Source organism: Canis lupus, unplaced genomic scaffold (genome assembly GCF_011100685.1).
Source record: "Canis lupus familiaris isolate Mischka breed German Shepherd unplaced genomic scaffold, alternate assembly UU_Cfam_GSD_1.0 chrUn_S2162H2362, whole genome shotgun sequence".
In the NCBI taxonomy this organism is placed as follows: domain Eukaryota; kingdom Metazoa; phylum Chordata; class Mammalia; order Carnivora; family Canidae; genus Canis; species Canis lupus.
Genome location: NW_023331046.1, coordinates 31,844 through 52,492, shown reverse-complemented (window position 1 = coordinate 52,492; position 20,649 = coordinate 31,844). Strand labels below are relative to the sequence as shown.

General features: G+C 48.5%; 1 protein-coding gene and 2 long non-coding RNA genes across 5 annotated transcripts; 2 read left to right on the top strand and 1 right to left on the bottom strand.

Annotated features, from left to right (window-relative positions):
- Positions 1–1,295: 1,295 nt before the first annotated feature.
- On the top strand, positions 1,296–5,690 carry LOC119878972 (protein FAM156A/FAM156B-like). The gene is made up of 2 exons (XM_038589491.1): positions 1,296–1,327; positions 4,317–5,690. Exons 1-2 carry the CDS (start codon positions 1,325–1,327, stop codon positions 4,974–4,976), a joined length of 663 nt encoding a protein of 220 aa, XP_038445419.1. The 5' UTR covers positions 1,296–1,324; the 3' UTR covers positions 4,977–5,690.
- A 5,813-nt stretch (positions 5,691–11,503) lies between these two features.
- LOC119878970 lies at positions 11,504–18,580 on the bottom strand. 2 transcript variants are annotated; one of them, XR_005387264.1, is made up of 4 exons: positions 18,271–18,580; positions 13,749–13,825; positions 12,029–12,185; positions 11,504–11,562 (listed from the first exon to the last, which is right to left on the bottom strand). It is a non-coding gene; the product is annotated as an uncharacterized LOC119878970 (long non-coding RNA). The 2 variants fall into 2 exon arrangements; XR_005387263.1 differs by lacking the exon at positions 18,271–18,580 and adding an exon at positions 14,098–14,217.
- On the top strand, positions 18,339–20,649 carry LOC119878971. Of its 2 annotated transcripts, none has more exons than XR_005387265.1 (3): positions 18,339–18,666; positions 19,236–19,371; positions 19,701–20,649. It is a non-coding gene; the product is annotated as an uncharacterized LOC119878971 (long non-coding RNA). The 2 variants fall into 2 exon arrangements; XR_005387266.1 differs by lacking the exon at positions 18,339–18,666 and adding an exon at positions 18,679–18,783.

Here is a 20,649-nt window from a genome sequence, read left to right as displayed (position 1 = left end):
AGTGAACTCTGCATGTTACTTCACCTTGGGTGAGTTTTGGCAGTTTATAGGTTTTGGATAATCAATCCATTTCCGAGTTGTTGCATTTATATATGTGGAATTGAATGTAATATTGCTTTATCATTTCTTTCATATTTGCTGGGTCTCTAGTGAAATCTCTTCTTTCATTCCTGCTATTGGAAACTTATTTCTGGGCGGCCCGGGTGGCTCAGCAGTTTAGCGCCTGCCTTCATCCCAGGGCATGACCCTGGAGACCCCGGATCAAGTCCCACATCGGGCTCCCTGCATGGAGCCTGCTTCTCCCTCTGCCTCTCTCTCTATCTCCTCTCTGTGTATTCTCATGAATAAATAATAAAATTTTTTAGAAAAGGAAACTTATTTCTTCTCTCCCTCTTTCCCTCTCTTTTTCTCCAGTTCTCTTGAGATATAACTGACACGCAGCGGCTCATATGGGATACAGCATAATACTTTTACTTCCATGTATCATGAAAGGATTACCAGAATAAGCTTATTTGGCATCCAGCATCTCATATAGATACAAAAAGAAAACCGTGTTTTCCTTGTGAAGGGAGCTGTTAGGATTTACCCTCTTAACAACTTTCATTTATATCACACAGTAGTATTAACTAGAGTCATCATGTTGCACAATATATCCCCAGCACTTATTTATCTTAAAACTGGATGTTTGTTCCATTTCACCAACATCTTCCAGTTTTTTCTCCCTCCCCAAATCTCCACCTCTGATAACCACAAATCTTACGTCTTTTTCTATATATTTAGGAGGCTTTTTCCAATTCCATGTATGAGTGCGATCATACCATGTGCGTCTTTCTCTGGCTTATTTCACTTAGCATAATGCCCTCAAGATCCATCTATGTTGTCACAAATGGCAGGGTTTTCTCCTTTTTTTATGGCTGAATAATATTCGGGTGTGTGTAGGTGTGTGTGTGTGTGTGTGTGTGTGTGTGTGTGTTCTTGATCCATTTATCCATCAAAAACACTTAGGGGGGCAGCCCGGGTGGCCCAGCAGTTTGGCGCCGCCTTCAGCCCAGGATGTGATCCTGAAGACCCGGGATCGAGTCCCACGTCAGGCATCCTGCATGGAGCCTGCTTCTCCCTCTGCCTGTGTCTCTGCCTCTGTGTGTGTGTGTGTGTTTCTCATGAATAAATAAATAAAATCTTTATAAAAAAAGACACTTAGGGTTGTATCCATATCTTGGCTATTGTAAATAATGCTGCTATGGACATGGGGTGCAGATATGTCTTTGACATAGTGTTTTTATCTCTTTCAGATATATTCTCAGAAGTGGAATGTCTGCATCATATGGTAGTTCTGTTTTTAAGTTTTTAAGGAATCTCCATACATTTTTTTAAAATATTGTATTCATTTATTTGAGAGAGAGTGAGCACGAGCAAGGGGAGGGACAGAGGGAGAGGGAGAAGCAGACTCCCCACTGAGCAGAGAGCCTGACACGGGGCTCCATCCCGGGACCCCAGGATCATGACCTGAGCCAAAGGCAGATGCATAACCAACTGAGCCACCCAGGTGCCCCTCCATACTGTTTTCAGTAGTGCTGTGCCAATATACATTTGTGCCAAAGTGTACAGGATTTCTTTTTTCTTTTTTTCCTTAAGATTTTATTTATTTATTTGAGAGAGAAGCAGGTTCCCCACTGAGCAGGGAGCCTGGGATCATGACCTGAGCCAAAGGCAGACACTTAACTGACTGAGCCACCCAGGTGCCCCTCTTTCTTTTTTAAAGATTTAATTATTTGAGAGGGAGAGAGTGCGCTGGGTGGGCAGAGAGGGAAACTTAAGCAGGCTCTGTGCTGAGCGTGGAGCCCAACTCAGGTCTCCATCTCAGGACCCTGAGATTACAACCCGAGCTGAAACCAAGAGTTTGGATGCTCAACCAAATGCACCACCCAGGTGCCCCATGATTTCTTTATTCTCCACATCCAAGCCAGCATTTTTATCTCTTGTTTTTTCAATACTAGGCATTCTAACAGGTGTGAGGTGATACCTCATTGTGGTTTGGGTTTGCATTTCTGCCGCAGATCCAGGATAGTCGGAGGCTACGATATGAAGAAAGACTCGGGAGTCTTGCTGAATTTTAATCTGGGGGACAGGGGGACCGAGAGTCAGACTCGGACTCGGACTCAAAGCAGACTCGGACTCCGACCCCGAGGCTCTGTCTCCTCCAGTTTTTATTAAGAGAATTAGCAGATTGGCTATAGGAATTATTGACTTTGAGAAGCAGAGAAAAACATGTTTACTTCAAAGGGTAAAAGAATAGGCGGTTGACTCAGAGGAGGGGGTGGGGAGCAGAGGAGCTGTATCTGGAAAACAAGGTGGTCAAGAGTCAGTGTGCTGACTCAGGATCTCCCATGTCCCCAGTGTGCTGAGGACTACGAGATTCAGTTCTCAGATAGGCTCCGCAGGTGGTTCCCCACACATTTCTCTGATAATTATTGGTTTGGAGCACTTTTCATCTCTCTATTGGCCATTTGTACCTCTTCTTTAGAAAAATGTCTATCCACATCCTTTACTCAGTTTTACATTGAACGGTTAGCCTTTTTGCTATGGAGCTGTATGAGTTCTTTATATATTTTGCATATTAACCCCTTGACAGACATACGGTTTGCAAATATTTTTCCCATCCTGTAAGTTATCTTTTCACCTGGTTGACGGTTTCTTTGGTGTGCAGCTTTCTTTTTTTTTTTTTTTTTTTTTTTTTTTGGTGTGCAGCTTTCCAGTGAGATGTAATCTGCTAGTTTCTTGTTGATTGTGTTGTCTGTGGTTTGAGTGTCACATCCAAGAATTCATGGCCAAGACCCATGTCAAGGAGCTTTGTTGTTATGTATTCTTCTAGGAGTTTTATAGTTTCCAGTCTTACATTTAAGTCTTTTTTTTTTTTTTAGATTTTATTTATTCATGAGAAACGCAGAAAGAGAGAGAGACAGAGACATAGGCATAGGGAGAACCAGGCTCCCCATGAGGAGCCTGATGCGGGACCCAATCCCGGGACCCCGGGACCACGCCCTGAGCCACAGGCAGATGCCCAACCACTGAGCCACCCAGGTGCCCCACATTTAAGTCTTTAATCTATGTCAAATTGATTTTTGTTGAGTGTAAGTCAGGAATCCAGCTTTATTCTTTGACATGTGAATATGCCATTTTCCCAGCACTATTTATTGAAGAGGATATCTTTTCTCCATTGAGTATTCTTGACCCCTGTGTCAAATATTAGTTGACCATATATGCATAGGGTTATTTCTGGGCTCTCGATTCTGTTCCATTGGTCTGTGTGTCAGTTTTTATGCCAGTGCCACACTGTTCTGATTACTCTGGCTCTGTCATTTGGCTAGAAAGCAGGAAGTGTGCTGTATCTTGCTTTTGTTCCCTCTCTTTCTTCATTTCCTTCATCGTCCTGTGAGAGGTTTGTCAATTTTATCGATCCTTTCAAAGAAGCAACTTTTGATTTGAGTTTCTCTAATCTGTCTTGTCAGAAATTTCATTGATTTCCATTCTTATACTTTAGTAAATTCTTATTCTTCCTAGGGATTTTGAAATTCTTTCCATAGGCTTCAACATCCTTTTAACTAGATGAAAGCCAGTGAAAATTCCAAAGAATGTATCCCTCCCCGTGGTGGAAATACTTAGGTTTTAGCAAATGTCTGCTTTTCAAAAGTACACGAACACTTGCGAGGAGAGCACATGCTAGCCACACATGGATTGTCCTTACAATTATGCTTGAGAACAGATATAAAAAGTCAGCAGGGGGACACCTGGGTGCCTCAGCAGTTGAGCACCTGCCTTCGGCCCAGGGCGAGATCCTGGAGTCCCGGGATCAACTCCCACATCGGGCTCCCTGCATGGAGCCTGCTTCTCTCTCTGCCTATGTCCCTGCCTCTCTGTGTGTGTGTCTCTCATGAATAAATAAATAAAATCTTTTTAAAAAATGTCAGCAGGGAATCACCATGGTTGACTGCAGGGCATCATTTTGCATTATAGGTCATGTGGACGCCATAACGGATCACGCTTCTAAGACCCTGATCATATGCCATCAGTCTTCTGAGCTCTTGGAAACGTATTATCTCATTTAAACCACAGAACCATCCTAGGGAGTAGAGCTCATTGTTGCCCCCATTTAACAGGTAGGAGACGATGGCACGGAAAGGTTAAGTCAGAGGAATAATAACGGGTTTTCTTTCTTCTTTTATCGCCATGTGTTGCAGTCTGGGCTCTTCTGGCCGTGCCCTTCCCTTGCTATCTTCCAGCTCTTTGACAGCCTTCACCTTCACCTTCCTCTCTAGACCCAAGGGCCAGGTGGAGCTATGAGCACCAACTACACCTCCATGGATCCACTCCAGAAGTGTAACCCAACACTGATTTCGGAATCTTCCCCAGTGATCTCTGAAGAGACTTCCCGGGAAGTCACAGCAGCCTCCCCTCCTTCCTTCTCAGAACTGCTGATGATGGGCCTCGGGGACCTCAAAAGCAGTCCTGGCCCCAAATACCCTGCCCCTCTGCCAGAGGGGCTGCTCCAGCAGCAGTACAGGGATGACAAGACCCTACAGGAGAGGCGCTGGGAAAGGTCAGCATCCCCTCAGAGGAAGAGAACACTTCTGGGGCACATGAGACGGCGACACCTTGATCACGTGGCACCTTATCGGGTTGAAAGAAATGCCAGGATCTCTTCATCAGGTGATAGAGATCAGAACGGATTCCGATGTGAATGTCGATACTGCCAGAGCCATAGGCCCAATGTCTCTGGGATGCCTGCAGAGAGGAAAGGGGCCCCACATCCTTCCTCCTGGGAAACGCTGGTGCAGGGCCTCAGCGGCTTGACCCTCAGCCTGGGGACCAACCGGCCTGGCCTTCTGCCTGAAGGGGTGCTCCAACAGCAGGAGAGAGGGAGAAGCTCCAACTGGAGATGCAGCAGGAAAGCAAAAGAATGTTTCAGAGGCTCCTAAAACAGTGGTTGAAGGAAAACTGAGGCTCTCATCCTCATGTAGCAGAGATCTGAGTGGATTTGGACATGGTTGCCGGTGTTGCCAGATCCTGAGCCCGGATTCCTGTTGGGGACCAAACAGGAAGCAATCAGAGAAGGTAGAGAAATAAGAGCAGTGTGAGGACTGAAAACTCTGTCAGTGTGAGCATGGATCCAATCCCAGGAAGGTCTTACTTTTTCCTGCCTGGAGTTTCTGGATCACCGTGGGGCTTTCTATGGAACACTGCATACCAGAGGTCCTTAACTTCTGTATTATGGCTCCCATGATGCATGTTGTCACTTTCCCACCCCAGATCTCTGTCTCTCCTCCCTGCCTTGTTGTCAATAAGATACCAGGTTTCTCTGTAGCATGAATGCCCTGTTGATGGCCATGTGCTTTTGTGCCATTTCACTGACTGCCTCCCAGAAGCAACACTAGTTCTGCCGGAATGCAGCGTGTGCTCAACTGAGATCCACTTCCAAGAATCTGATGCTAAACAACGTGCAGAAAGGGACGCGGGACTGGAACGTGGTGTTTCACCATTGTGTTATCTGTGTAAGCCATTATGAATATGCTGAGCTAACTGTAGATCAGTGTTTCCCTGCTTTGTAACATTGATTGTATTCTCCTTGGCGGAGTTTCTGATGGGTTACCTCATTGTGCATACCTAATAAATATACATAAGAAAGGAAAATAGCTTTTGATTCTGGTTTCTTGATCCATACTGGTTTGTTGTTTGTTTGTTTTTGTTTGTGAGACCACGACATTTCAGTCCTACAGCAGTAGATCATGGTGGTTTATGGGATGAGCTCTAAATTGTGCGGATTTGGAGCAAGGGACGGGAAGGGCACCAGGGAGCCCCGTCAAGTCACCCTTGGTGGCCCTGCAGGAGGACCAGCCTTCAGATCATCCAGGTGGAGCCAGTGGAAGAGAGTCTTCCTGGCCACAGCAGAGTCCACTGGCCACAGTAGGAGGTCCTGTGGGATGGTGCTGGTTGCCCTGGCCACAGGATCTTCAGGAGCCATTCTGCCTTCATTGCCTGGTGTCCCTGAGTCACCGCATGTGAACAGCAGCTTCATGACTGCTGCTTGACAAGCAGAGCATCGTGGAGATATTTAAGAGTCATTTTAGGATTTAGACACGTGCCTTTTCATTTCAGGAGGCATGAATGAATCAATCTTCCTCCTCCCCCCACCCCACACACACAGAATCCAATGCTGTGCACCCAGGAAGTGCCCATGCAACTCCTCTGAACTGAAAACACATTCTGGTTTCTGACAGTCTCTATTTTTAGTTAGCCACCACAGCTGTGTTGCTGCAGACATCTATGAGTCTACTGCAGAGGAAGTGGCTTGAGGACAGGTATGTTTATTATGCTCTGAACTTGTGATCTTGTCGGAGAGCTTAGGAGCTCAACTGACCCTGCCAGGCTTGTCTCCCACTTGAAGGGAGAAGGTAAATAAAGTAGGACTTTTCTTTCTTGAAACTCTGAAACCTAAATTCGGACTGGTCACTTGGGTGCGGTTAGCAGGAGTAACATGGCATTTCACTTATCGATCCTGTACTAGCTCTCAGACACCATTCTACATATTTCCATAGAGCAGCTTATGTAACCTGCTCCCAAACACTCATCATTGAGCAATGAACTCAAGGTCAATTAGTAGATGGGAAAGCAGAGAACAGAGAGGTTGGGTGACTTGCTCAGCGTCACACAAACCTAGCTACATCCTTGAACCCTCTCCAGAATGCACTGGGATGGGGGCAGTCATCTACACATGGCAGAGTTCACAGAGATGGTAAAAAGATGGCCTCGCCCAGGCAGCCAACCACTTGATTGTGGCTAAATCAAATATTTAGCCACTCATGAAGATTTCATTGTCTCCCCCTGCCCCCCGCCCCTCCATGCTAGGCAGGCTGCTGGGGCAGGGAAGTTTGGAATAACTGTAAGGCAGTCAGGGCTCTTGGGAGTTGAGCCTTGACTCGGGGAGAGCTGTGACACCCCATTACCTGTGCAGAGAGCTGTCATGGATCCCCTGTGCAGCTCTCTTGCCAGGAGGTGAGAGAGTGGGAAGGATCAGGATGGGGCAGTGTGGACCTGGGCCTTGCTGAGGGTGAGCGCAGACTTATGAATGCAGACTTATGGCTTACCTGGGGGCTCATGGAGAATGGTGGGTGGGTGTAACTGAGAGACCCATTGGTGCCAACCCCATCCCCACCTCAAAGGCATTGTCCCCTTGCCTACATATCAAGTGTATCAGCATATCCGAGGGTCCCATCTGATACAGCATACGGTCCCAAGTTACTGGCTAGGAGTCGGGATCCAGTGACGTCTAGAAATATTCAGCATGCCAGGTTCCAGAGCAGAGGCAGAGGCAGAGCCACCAGGAGCAAGAAAATCCAGGGAGAGAATAAGGTAAAATGGAATGCTCACAGAGAAAATCTGAATGTACCTATCCCAAGTAAAGAATTGAATTTGTGAATTAAAAGCCTCTCCACTTGGGATGCCTGGGTGGTTCAGTGGTTGAGCGTCTGCCTTTGGCTCAGGGCGGGTGTGATCCCGGGGTCCGGGGATCAAGTCCCACATTGGGCTCCCTGCGTCCAGGAGCCTGCTTCTCCCTCTTCCTGTGTCTCTGCCTCTCTCTGTATTTCTCTCGTGAATGACTAAATACAAAAATAAAATAAAATAAAATAAAATAATAAAATCCCCCCCCCCCCCCCCGCAGAGCAAAGCCCTGGTCCTGCTGGCATCATTGCGGAATTCTGTTAAACTGTAGGAAGAGATAATATCCATCCTTCACAGACTCTTCCAGAACAGAGAGGAGGGAACATGTCCTAACTCATCCTATGAAGATAGTATTACCCTGCTACCAAAGCCAGACATGACAACACAAGTAACTGTAGCAAGATCTATCACAGGTGTCCATACGTCAGTCCTCAACGAAGTGGCACACCATATCCAGCAGCATTTACAAGGCAGTGTGTGTCTAAGCTAGGGAGATTGATACCAGGTTGCAATATTGCTTTAAACATTCAAAATACAGTTAGGGTAAACACCATCATAGTGTAATGAGGACAAAAACATCTGATCATAGACAAAGAAAAGACATTTGACAAAAATCAAGACCCATTTGTGATACAAATGCTCAGCCACAGTAGGGCTAGAAGAAAGGGCACGTCCTCATTCTATGAAGGGTATCTAGAAGAAAATAGGTCTCTTGTCACATCATATTAGTAGTGAACGAAGGAATGCTTTCCCCCTTGAGATCCAGACTAAGGTGAGGATGTCGGCCCTACCGTTTCCTTCCAAAATTGGCTGAAGGTTCTGTCCAGTTGCAACCATGCCAGACAAAGAATGAAGGCATGGAGAAACTAGAAAACGAAACCTATGGCCAGGCAAAGGACTTGTGTACTCAGACGTTCACAGCAGCAACAACAACAACAACAAAAGGAAACCGTTCTCTAAATGCCTGTCAATGGTAAAAGGATAATCAAAATGTGGCATAGCATGCCAGTAGAATGGCACTGACCTACAAAGAGAGGTGACCTTCTGATGTCTGCTACAACATGGATGAGCCTCCACAGTGTTCTGCTAAGTGAAAGAACACAGACACAAAAGTCCACTTGAAGCAAGAGACAGTTTAGAGGAAATGCCAGAGAGAACATTAGATTTTGCCTCAGCCTAGAGGTGGTAATGGGAGTTGAGTCCTGACGGGTACACAGGGTCTTTCTGGAGTGATGGAAATGTTTGTAAAACTGAATCGTGGTGATGGAAGCACAATTCTGTAAATCTGCTACAAGTCCCTACATTGAACCCTTTTATTGGGTGGATTTTGTGGTATGTAAATGATAGGCTTTAGAAAATGGAATGCAGATGCCCTAAGTCATAGAGGAAAAGGTACGGCCGTTGATTTTATAAAACTAAGGAACTGTCCCATCTCTCTTCCCACGTTCTCTGGGTCCTGCCTGCAGGACCCATCATCACCTGCCTCTTCCATGTGTGCTAGCTGCTCCCGCCAGACTGAGTCACTGTGCACAACAGAAAGGAGTGATGGTGAGTGCACACATCCGTGCGTGTACTCTGTGTTTCTCGTGCACAGACACCCACTGGGGGATCCCTGGGTGGCGCAGCGGTTTGGTGCCTGCCTTTGGCTCCAGGGCGCGATCCTGGAGACCCGGGATCGAATCCCACATCGGGCTCCCCGGTGCATGGGGCCTGCTTCTTCTCCCTCTGCCTGTGTCTCTGCCTCTCTCTCTCTCTCTCTCTCTCTCTCTCTCTCTGTGTGACTATCCATAAATAAATAAAAATTAAAAAAATAAAAAAAAACAGACACCCACTGGATGAACATAGTGGTTGGCTCAGAAATCCACGCTGTGGGCAGGCTCCCAGAGTCCATTGTGCATCTGAAAACCCTCTTCGGGATTTTCCATCCTTCAGGAATCAATTAGAACTGGCTGCGGATTCCCTGGCAACCCAGCCTCGCTGTTAGCTTCAACCTCTGGCCACAGGAAGGACATGTAGAGTGGGGAGGGATGTTCCCCCCCCCCCAACACATACAGAGCTCCCTGATCCACTCAGCAAGCCAGGGGGCATCCACAGCAGAGGGGTGACCAAGACAATGGAAATCCTGCTGCCTGTCCATCCTCAAGGCCCCTCCCCACCCCCCTCCCCCTGCCTGTCATGTAAGGAAGGGGACATTGCCACACAAACACACTCTGAGTCCTTGAAATGTTCTAAATATGGTGTAAAATAAATATGTCACAAATAGCTCTTGACATTGTGAACACAGAAAGCCAACTGTAAGGGGGGTAGGTAGATGGGAAAGTTGAGTGAAGGGAGGGTGAGATACAGGCTTTCCCAGGGAAGGAATGAGTAAGTCACTGGATGAAAGGCCACAGCATAGGGAATATGGTCCATGGTATTGGAATAGCACTGTATGGTGACAGATGGTAGCTACGCTTGTGGGGAGCAGAGCATAATACTAGAGATGGTGAATCACTGTGATATGGACCTGCAACTCATGTAACATTGTGTGTCAACTAGACTCAAATTAAAAAAGAAAAAAAAATTTCTGCAAGAGAAGACACATAAGGAATTTTTTTTTTAATTTTGTAGTAGTACATACGGCCCTAAAGTCCAAGATTCTGTTTAACGCCGGACAGGTGAGCTCAGCAATGCTTCTCAAGCTCAGCCTGCACAGCGACTCTTTCCTGGAGCAATTTACAAACAACTCAACACCAGGGCGCCTGGGAGGTTCAGTGGGTTAAGCACCTGCCTTTGGCTCAGGTCATGATTCCGTGGGTCCCAGAAACTGGTGCAGTCGCTCTAGAAAGAGTCTGGAGGCTCCTAATAAAGTTAAAAATAGAACTACCCTATGATCCAGCAATCACATTGCTGGGTATTTACCCAGAATACAAAAACACTAATTCAAAGGGGTACATGCACCCCTGCGTTCATAGCAGCATGTTACAACAACCAAATCGTGGAAGCAGCCCAAGCGTCCATGGATAGATGAATGGATAAGGAAGATGTGGTGTGTACACATACAATGGAATATTATGCAGCCATAAAAGAGAATGAAATCTTCCCATTTGAAACAACACAGATGAAGCTAGAGATTATTACGCTAAGCGAAATAAGAAGAAAGACAAGTATCATATGATTTCACTGGTGGAATTTAACAAAACAGCTGGGAAGAAGGAGGGCACTTGTCCTGATGAGAACCCGGTGATGTATGGAATTGTTGAGTCACTGTACTGGACACCTGAAACATAGAACACCATGTTAAGTATACTGGAAGTAAAATTTAAAACTTACTAATAATTAAAAAAAAAAAAAAGAGGGACCGATGCTGGTGCTCCATCCCAGAGAGTCTGATTTAGAGAGTCTGGAATGTGCCCCCAGCGTGACCATTATTTGGAAACTTCTATGAGAACCTAGTTTGCAGCTGTGGCAACAGAACCGTCCTTAGGGAGAAACCTCCAGTCAGAAATTTGAGACTCCCCTCATAAGGCAAGCAGGTTTTCATCATTACCTGCTGTGGTCGGCAGATCTCATAGGCTGTGAGGAAAGGAAAAGCACTTCAAAGTAAATTCGGGCATTAAAACTACATTGTTTTGCTGCTCTCAAAGTTCCTAAAAACCCAAGTGTGAAGTTAAAACACTGGATTTGCTAATGAAACGTATTACTTTTATTTCTTATCAAGATCCTTTGTGCTTAGTTACTTTAAGATTGGAGAAAACACTGTACAGATAACTTCATCAGAGATCACAGTAATTCTTTGAAAATGTGTTGGCTGAAATTTGTATCAGTTGATGGAGATGGATCAGCTGTCAGGCTTATCTGCCAAGTTTACGGAGTTGCATTTTTTAACTTTCTAGTATAATTTCTGTTGCAAAATTCATTCCCATGCTCAGATAAGGGCCCACACAGGTCCAGGTACTTATGATGAAAAGTAAAATTGAGCAAATCCCTTGTTTCATGCTCACCCATGAACACGTGCCTCCCCAACTTTCCCTTTGAGCGATTTCTTCCGGATATTCAACTCCTGTGTTCGAAATCCCGGGCTTACTGCTATGCCAAATAGAAATAGAGTTTAGACAGTGAATTCTTAACAGAAGATGAGGATTTCAAACTCCCAGGTATATTACAGGGCCCAGGTCTTCTCGGGAATTCCTGTGGGGAACCCGCCCAAATCAGGGGCATTCCCAAGCTGCTAGGACCCGCTGAGACTGTATCTGCCCAGAAGGGTCCCTCATGGGGGACTTTTGCACATCTGTGGCAACGTGAAGATCATGGTCTGGCCTTTTCCAGAGCACGTCCCAGAGAGTCCTGGGGCTATGGAGAGCACACCAGGCAGCACCCCCAGGATTTCACCTTAAGGAATTGGGTGGATGGCAGTGCCCACCCGTGAGATGGGGAATGTGGGTCTGGGGTCATCTGCAGATTGGCAGGGCTTCTGGGCCCTCTGAGTATTGATGCCCCACAGGTTCAGCCCACGGGGTTCTGGGGCCCAGCAGACATTTCTTCGGTAGACCTGTTGATGGGAAGAGCCACCGGAATAGAAGGAGGTACAGATGAAAACAAGCCGTGCTTCTGTGACCCACGGAGATATGGCTTCAGAGATTCATCATCTTCCAGGTAAAAGCCCCAATGGCTGGTGTCCGGGGAGAGTCCAACATGGGGTTATCAGACTAGAGTGAAATGGAGAGGGAGCGGTTGGGAAGTGGTGGCAGAGGTGGCATCAGAGGGCAGGAGTCCTGCTGGGGGCTCTCAGAGCAGTGCTGCTATTGAGGGCACTGGATGTAAGGGGACTGGGGTTTAGGCGATGGCAGACATGGGTACGTGGGTATTTGGCCACAAATTTAGACAGAGTGCCTGCGACAGAGAGGTTTCTTGATTCGCAGGAACCTCGCCTGTGATCCTGGCCTGGACAGTCTGAATTGTCTGTAAAACTAAGGCCTGATCATGAGATTGGCCTCAACATGTCCTATCTGGTGGTGTTCAGGCTGGGCTTTGGGGTCCTTCCAGTGAGGAACAGAGAGTCTGGGCCATAGAGCAGCAGAACAGGACTGCCCTGTGACTCTGGCCCCTGCCAAGCTGGGATCAGAGTGTAGTTCTCAGATCACCATGAAGGGGATGCAGTGTGCCGGCTCCAGCGGGTTGTTGGAAGCACAGGGAGTGGCCCAGATCTGGAGTGTTTGAAGATCTTACACAAGGGCCACTGTTCAGGCCACCATGCAGTAACTCAGGTGCATGCTCTTAGGCTAAGGACCAAGGTCCAGTCTGAAGGCGACTTCAGCCACTGCTACGTGGCCACAGCCCAGGCACTATCAGAGCTCACATCTTTGTGAAGGAAACCCCAGCATTCCAAAGCTCCTTACCCCTGCTGGATGGGGAAGGGAGGGATGGGTCATTATCTGAGAGGAGGCCAGATGAGGAAGGGAGGCCAGGTGGACCACGACTGTGATGAGACCGAACCCTTGCTCCAGGTTGACCCCTCCCATCCCCCGAGTGACATGAGAGGCCGGTGGCTTCTTCAGGACTAGACCCTGGATTCCATTAGAGAGGCCCTAGGGCTTCAGGGCACCACTGTCTCAGTCAGATGAAAGAGGGTGGAAAGCATGACTTCCTGAGTTCCAAGAACCACATGGGGCAACGGGTCTAAGTCAGTGTGTTTTAACTCCTCCAGCTTCCTCTAACGAAAGCCTGTGGGATACTGTTCCTGCTGCATGACTGTGCGGTGGCCAGTACCTAATGGTCTCCCCTCCATGGACAGAACAACCCTGGGGCCAGTGACAGCAACTGGAGCTGTGACATGTGTCCTATACTGGAGCATCTGATTGCTGCTCACTCCAAAGAAAAGCCAGTGTCCCTACTTGAGGCCGTGCCAGGTCTAGGGGACAAAGGGAGGATCTCCCTTGAAGATTAGATATTCTGAGGACCCAGCACCCAGGAAAGGATCTGGGGGATATTTGCTGGGTCTGCCAGCAACTACTGAGATTCTCACCTAGGCCTCTTGGCTCCCTGGAGGAAACTGACATGATTGACCTTCAAAAGACATAAGAAGGGAAAAACCTCTCCTTCTAAGAAAAACCGCTGGCTCTTAGGCACACACCTCCAGGCTTCCTACTCTGGCTCTGGAAACATTTTCTGAAGCCCAGCTCCAGAACTCAGGCCCTGAAGTGAGTGAGTGTGTTGTGAAAGGAGAAATTACCGGTGGAGGGCCAGGATGGCCATGAGGAGACCCAGCTCACCTCATTTGAGTCAATTACTCCCTTATGTGTGTCCATGTGGGCCTCTCTTCTTTCTGCCATCTGCTCTGGGGGTCCGTCTGTGAATGGTAAAAGCTTCCTGAGTTAAAGCAGAGAATAAGACAAGCACCCCTAATCTCCTTTTCCATGGATGGCTTGAATGGGCCGTGGGCAGAGGAAAACCCAGTGGGGATGCTGAGCTCAGATCACAGACTCACTCCTGCTCCTCAGACCACAAGGGCACTTTGGTTCATTTAGTCCTCTGACCGATCTGACCTACACCATGAGCCCTGCCCCCCCCTCCCCGCCCCCTGGACTGGAAGGCAAGGGGGGAAAGAAGCCATTCATTTACATCTAATATGACAAGTAAGTGTGCTGGGATGGGTCCACATATACAAATGCTCAGCCTCACATTTCCACCACCCTCCCCTCTGCCCCCTACTCCTTTCCAAGTGAGGAAGGGATATGTGTGGCTTACAGGTCCACATGATGATGTGGAAAGGGGGTCTATGACACACCTACATGGCTCACAGAGCCCCTGGATGGTCTCTGACGGAGGGATGACTCTTGTCCCCCAGATCCACTGGTGATGCCATGCATGGGAGCTGGTTGTAACTGGCACTTTTGTGTCTCTCCTCCTGCTCAGGACCTGGTGCTCCCTGGCTGACTCAGCCTTACCTCTCAGCTGGGATCTGCACATACGTCTGTGGCTGGGTCTCATCTTGCATCCCACCTCTGGGCAAGACTGTCTGCTGCTCAGGCTCAGCTGCAGAGTCATCAAAGCCTTTACCAGGTTAAAGCCTCCTTCATGAACCTCCTGCTATGAGCCCAGCCACATTCCGTATCCCCCACTGGGAGCGTAGCCTCCATGCCCCCAGTCTCATCTACAACACACCAGGAGCTAAGGTCAGCTCCAGAAAGCTATATATAAAGACCCCGAGGGATCCCTGGGTGGCGCAGCGGTTTGGCGCCTGCCTTTGGCCCAGGGCGCGATCTTGGAGACCCGGGATCGAATCCCACGTCAGGCTCTCGGTGCATGGAGCCTGCTTCTCCCTCTGCCTATGTCTCTGCCTCTCTCTCTCTCTCTCTCTCTCTCTCTCTCTCTCTCTCTGTGACTATCATAAATAAATAAAAAATTAAAAAAGAAAAAAATTAAAAAAAAAAAGACCCCGAATAGCCAGGGGAATTTTAAAAAAGAAAACCATATCTGGGGGCATCACAATGCCAGATTTCAGGTTGTATTACAAAGCTGTGGTCATGAAGACAGTGTGGTACTGGCACAAAAACAGACACATAGATCAGTGGAACAGAATAGAGAACCCAGAAGTGGACCCTGAACTTTATGGGCAACTAATATTTGATAAAGGAGGAAAGACTATCCATTGGAAGAAAGACAGTCTCTTCAATAAATGGTGCTGGGAAAATTGGACATCCACATGCAGAAGAATGAAACTAGACCACTCCCTTGCACCATACACAAACATAAACTCAAAATGGATGAAAGATCTAAATGTGAGACAAGAGTCCATCAAAATCCTAGAGGAGAACACAGGCAACACCCTTTTTGAACTCGGCCACAGTAACTTCTTGCAAGATACATCCACGAAGGCAAAAGAAACAAAAGCAAAAATGAACTATTGGGACTTCATCAAGATAAGAAGCTTTTGCACAGCAAAGGATACAGTCAACAGAACTAAAAGATAACCTACAGAATGGGAGAAGATATTTGCAAATGACCTATCAGATAAAGGGCTAGTTTCCAAGATCTATAAAGAACTTATTCAACTCAACACCAAAGAAACAAATAATCCAATCATGAAATGGGCAAAAGACATGAAGAGAAATCTCACAGAGGAAGACATAGACATGGCCAACACGCACATGAGAAAATGCTCTGCATCACTTGCCATCAGGGAAATACAAATCAAGACCACAATGAGATACCACCTCACACCGGTGAGAATGGGGCAAATTAACAAGGCAGGAAACAACAAATGTTGGAGGGGATGCGGCGAAAAGGGAACCCTCTTACACTGTTGGTGGGAATGTGAACTGGTGCAGCCACTCTGGAAAACTGTGTGGAGGTTCCTCAAAGAGTTAAAAATAGACCTGCCCTACGACCCAGCAATTGCACTGCTGGGGATTTACCCCAAAGATACAGATGCAGTGAAACGCCGGGACACCTGCACCCCGATGTTTATAGCAGCAATGGCCACGATAGCCAAACTGTGGAAGGAGCCTCGGTGTCCAACGAAAGATGAATGGATAAAGAAGATGTGGTTTATGTAGACAATGGAGTATTACTCAGCTATTAGAAATGACAAATACCCACCATTTGCTTCAACGTGGATGGAACTGGAGGGTATTATGCTGAGTGAAGTAAGCCAGTCGGTGAAGGACAAACATTATATGTTCTCATTCATTTGGGGAATATAAATAATAGTGAAAGGGAATATAAGGGAAGGGAGAAGAAATGTGTGGGAAATATCAGAAAGGGAGACAGAACGTAAAGACTGCTAACTCTGGGAAACGAACTAGGGGTGGTAGAAGGGGAGGAGGGCGGGGGGTGGGAGTGAATGGGTGACGGGCACTGGGGGTTATTCTGTATGTTAGTAAATTGAACACCAATAAAAAAATTAAAAAAAAAGAAAGCTATATATATAAACTCCAGCTATCCCTCTACTCAAAGAGAGGGCTGGCTCACTGTGCAGAGTGTATCCTGTGAGTCTCAAGTGTGCATGAGGTGAAACCCTCCTTTACCTGGAGCTCTTCCTCATTTCTTGAACAGCTATCCCTTGTCGGAGCTGTTTTACCTCTGCCCCCACTTCTTCTGGGGGCCTCTGCCCCCTTCTGGGCCTGAAACGGACACTCTTTCTTTGGCTTGTCGCTCATATTGACCTGACTTCCCATACTATATCCAGGTCAAAAGGGGGGCATGATGTGAAATTGGTACCTTCTCAAAAACAACAGAAATTGACATTACATAACCCTCCCACTTCAAATATATATATAAAGGACTAGATGGATAAATGAACGGTCACAATGCCAGAAGTTCCCTAAGATGTGCATAGAGAGAGAGAGTGGTGTCAGGCAATATGGATATGAATGGAGGCCTTGGCAAGACCAGTTGCAGTGCAGACACGGGGACAAAAGCTCTACTTGAAGGGGGTCGAGGAGCTAATAATGGCCTCAGGAGAAGCTGAAGCAGTTTTGCTTTGAAAGGAACAGATGAGGGCAGCCCCAGTGGCTCAGCGGTTTAGCGCCGCCTTCAACCCAGGGCGTGATCCTAGAGACCCGGGATCGAGTCCCACGTCAGGCTCCGTCAGGCTCCGTCAGGCTCCGTCAGGCTCCGTCAGGCTCCGTCAGGCTCCGTCAGGCTCCGTCAGGCTCCCTGCGTGGAGCCTGCTTCTCCCTCTGCCTGTGTCTCTGCCTCTCTCTCTCTGTCTCTGTATCCCTCATGAATAAATAAATAAAATCTTAAAAAAAAAAAAAAAAAAAAGAAAGGAACAGATGAGGTGCCAGTAGCTGCAGGAGGACATGGGGGAAGAGGGTAGGGGCTCTTCCCCTTTATTGTGGAATGCTCCAGTGTAGAGAGAGGAGGAGAGAGGAGAGATCCTTGCAGGAACAAGTTCTCTGAGAAGGTGGGAGGCGTGGGATCCAGAGCAGAGGTGAGGGGCTGGTCGCAGTCTAGACCATGTATGCAGAGAATGCCGGGACAAAATCCCCTAGATTGGGACTGGGAAGGTCAGAGAATGCCACCTGATTGCTACTGTCCTCTCCATGAATTATTAGGGAGGTGCTTGGGAACAGAAGAGAGTTGCTAGGGAGTAACATAGTAGTGTGGGTAGGATGGTTGGAAGTGAGAGGCAATTCTCTCCTGGACATGGAATCAACATAAAAGTATTCGGTAGGATTTTAAAATTTCATCATCGATGCTCTGGTGCTCAGATACAGACAGGGAGTGTCCCTTACTGGGGGTGAACCTTGAGGTGGCCCTGAGGTCCCTGCACTGGAGGCCCCCAAGAGGCTGAATGCTGGGGAGGTAGAGGTATTGGAGGGAGGGGGCTGGGGGAGGAGGCATTCTGTTCCAAGTGATGAGCCAGAGGACTGCTAGATAATGACAGCAGACAGGGGCGCTGGGTTTCCTGATGCCCGGGGCATGTAAGTGGGTAGAGGATGCTCGGGTTGGGGAGAAGGAGAATATCCCTTGGGGGTGAGAAGCCCCGAGGCGGACAGGTCATGTTCTTGGCCCATGAGGTGCCCCGAGACAACCGAGGCGTGAGAGCTGAGAGGACAGCGAGGGTGCCACGGGACTGGCGTGTTCAAAGCTGGGGCACAGGAGGACAGTGAACGAGGGATCCGTACACACGTCGCAGCGGGGCGGTGGGGGCACCCGGGTATGTGGTGACAGTACCCGGATACCAACACGCCGGGTCCTGGAACCCTTCCCCGAACCCCCAGCGAACCCGGGCCCACAGCCTGGCACCGACCTCATTCAGCGCCTGCGCGCATGCCCAGAACTCACCAATCGGAGCGGAGCTCTGGGGATTCTCCCTCCCTGGTGCCGGGACTTCCGGGCGCGTGCCTTTGGCCGCTATTACCATATTTCCGGGGCGGGAGAGCGGCCGGCTTTGTGTAGGGAAGGATGCTGCCGGGTCCCTTTGGCAACTTCCTGGCTTCTCCGCCCCTCAGCGGCATTGCACGTACCTCCTTCAGCTACTATCTCTAGCTCTCCTCACACAAGAGCGGTGGAAAGGATTAATTTTCCTTCCCAAATGTGGCGCTCAGTTTCTGTGGCCGCTAGGTGGCAGTAGTGTGCCGTGTCGCCTTTGGGAGGACCTCCGCCCCCGCCCTTCGTGCTTGAAAAAAGAGGCAGCAGCCGTCTTCTCGAAAATGGGGCTTTCCGTTGCGCCTGCGCGAGGTTAGACCGCCCGGGACTGTCTCTGCTTTGTTCCCTTTTGTGAGGGCTCCTGTGAAAACGCACCTCCCACGGACTGAGCCCTTCTGCTTTGCCACTTGGCCTTTCTGAAATTGCTGCGTAGGTGCCTCAGCAACTTGCTTTCTGGGTCTCTCAGTCGCCTGCTCAGTGGAAGTGGCTTTCCCTAACACCCAGCGCTTAGCAGGCGCGGAGGGTAACCTGTACTGGCCAGTGTTTAATGAAAGGTCCAAAGATACACGTCGGGGTGATGAGAAATCCGCGAGATGGGTGATGCTGGTGATGGTGGCACAACACTACCAACTTACTGATACTACTGTGTCTTCACTTATTTATTCTTGAGAGACACAGAGGCAGAGACGGAGAGGGAGAAGCAGGCTCCCTGCGGGGAGCCCCATGCTGGATCCGATCCCCGATCCCCGATCCTACCCCCCCCCACACACACACCCTGGGATCAGGCCCTGAGCCAAAGGCTGGCTTTCAACCACTGAGCCACCCACGCGTCCTTGTCTCTGCATTTAAACATGCCAAAAACGGTAAATTTTATATTCTAGGTATTTTACCACCACGGGAGTGAGAAAAAAAGCATCTTTCATTGAAGGCGACTTGGCATAGAGTTTGCTTTAAATCAGTAATTGCCCAAATGGATCCAAATGAAATGCAGGTATCAAGTAGGCCTTGAAGGAACAGGTAGGTACCAATGTTGAGAAGGTGAAGGAACGCCCCCGGGGACACGCCTGTGCACGTGTGTGTGTGTGTGTGTGTGTGTGTGTGTGTGTGTGTGCATGCACAGGACCCTTGGACAAGCACACACAGTGACAGTCCCAGCTCCGTGTCTGTGGCTGGCCTCCCACACAGTACATCGTGTGTACATCCTTTCCACTCCTTTGTCTTCCTTGGGTTGTTTTTTTTTTTTGTTTTGTTTTTTGTTTTTTTTTTTCCCCCTCTTGAGTCAGAGGGATTAAGCTGCAGTTACCCTAGTAACCATTTTTTTTTTTTTTTTTTTTTAATCATCTCAGCATTGTTCACAGAAAGAGAGCGAGTTGGAGACCAGTGCTTTCTCTTCTGTCCTGGAGCTGGGCTGTTGCCAGAGCTGAGTGACCCAGTGGGGAGCAGCAGAGGAGTGTTGCCAGACAATGCACTCCCACACCCCCTCCAGCACACAGGCCCTTCTCCTCCCTCTCCCTGCTTGCTGGGATCTCCCCTGAGGATGGGAATGTGCTCTGGCTAGCAGGGAAGGGATAGATGTGTGGTAGAGGATGCAGGGAGACAGGTGGGATCTTAGGATGTCTGCAGAAGGGACTGGGGGAGGGACCAGAGTCCCACAGAAGGCACTCTGTACAGCACTGAGGTCCCAGGAGATGATGAAGGCTCTGAAAGTAGAGTGGCCCTAAATGTGGTTCTGTGATTTTTCTCCAGCACTGCACAGTGCTACACCATTTTCGGAAGCTAAGCTTCCTGGCTCAGGCTCTGGAAAACCGGGCCTGTGTTGTCAGGGGAGAAAGAGCCTGGCATCGCCCTGGAGGCAATGACAGCCTTGAGAAGGCCCTGCTCCCCCCAGCGACAGCTCCACTCTGTGTGTGTCTGGTCTGCTCTTCCTCCTGTGCTCCGTGTTGGGGGTTCCCTATGGGTTGAGAACCATTGCCCTAGTTCAAGGAGAGGACAAGGCAAAGACGTCCCAATCTCCTCTCTCGTCCCAATCTCCTCTCTCGGGGACTGATTGGAGGGTGGACAGAGATAGAGGTGGTGGGGATGGGGAGGTGAGATCACGGGTGCCCTGGGGCTCCTCAGACCACAGGCCACGTTGCTTAATTTATTCTCTCTGGCTGTTGTGATCTTCATGCTTGTTCACTGTCCCACCGCATAGAAAAGGAACAAGACACCCGCTGAAACCATTTCTGATCTGGCAAGTGTGCTCAGATGCCATCAAGTGAATGGTCTAGTTGATTAAATGCTCGGTCTCTCAGA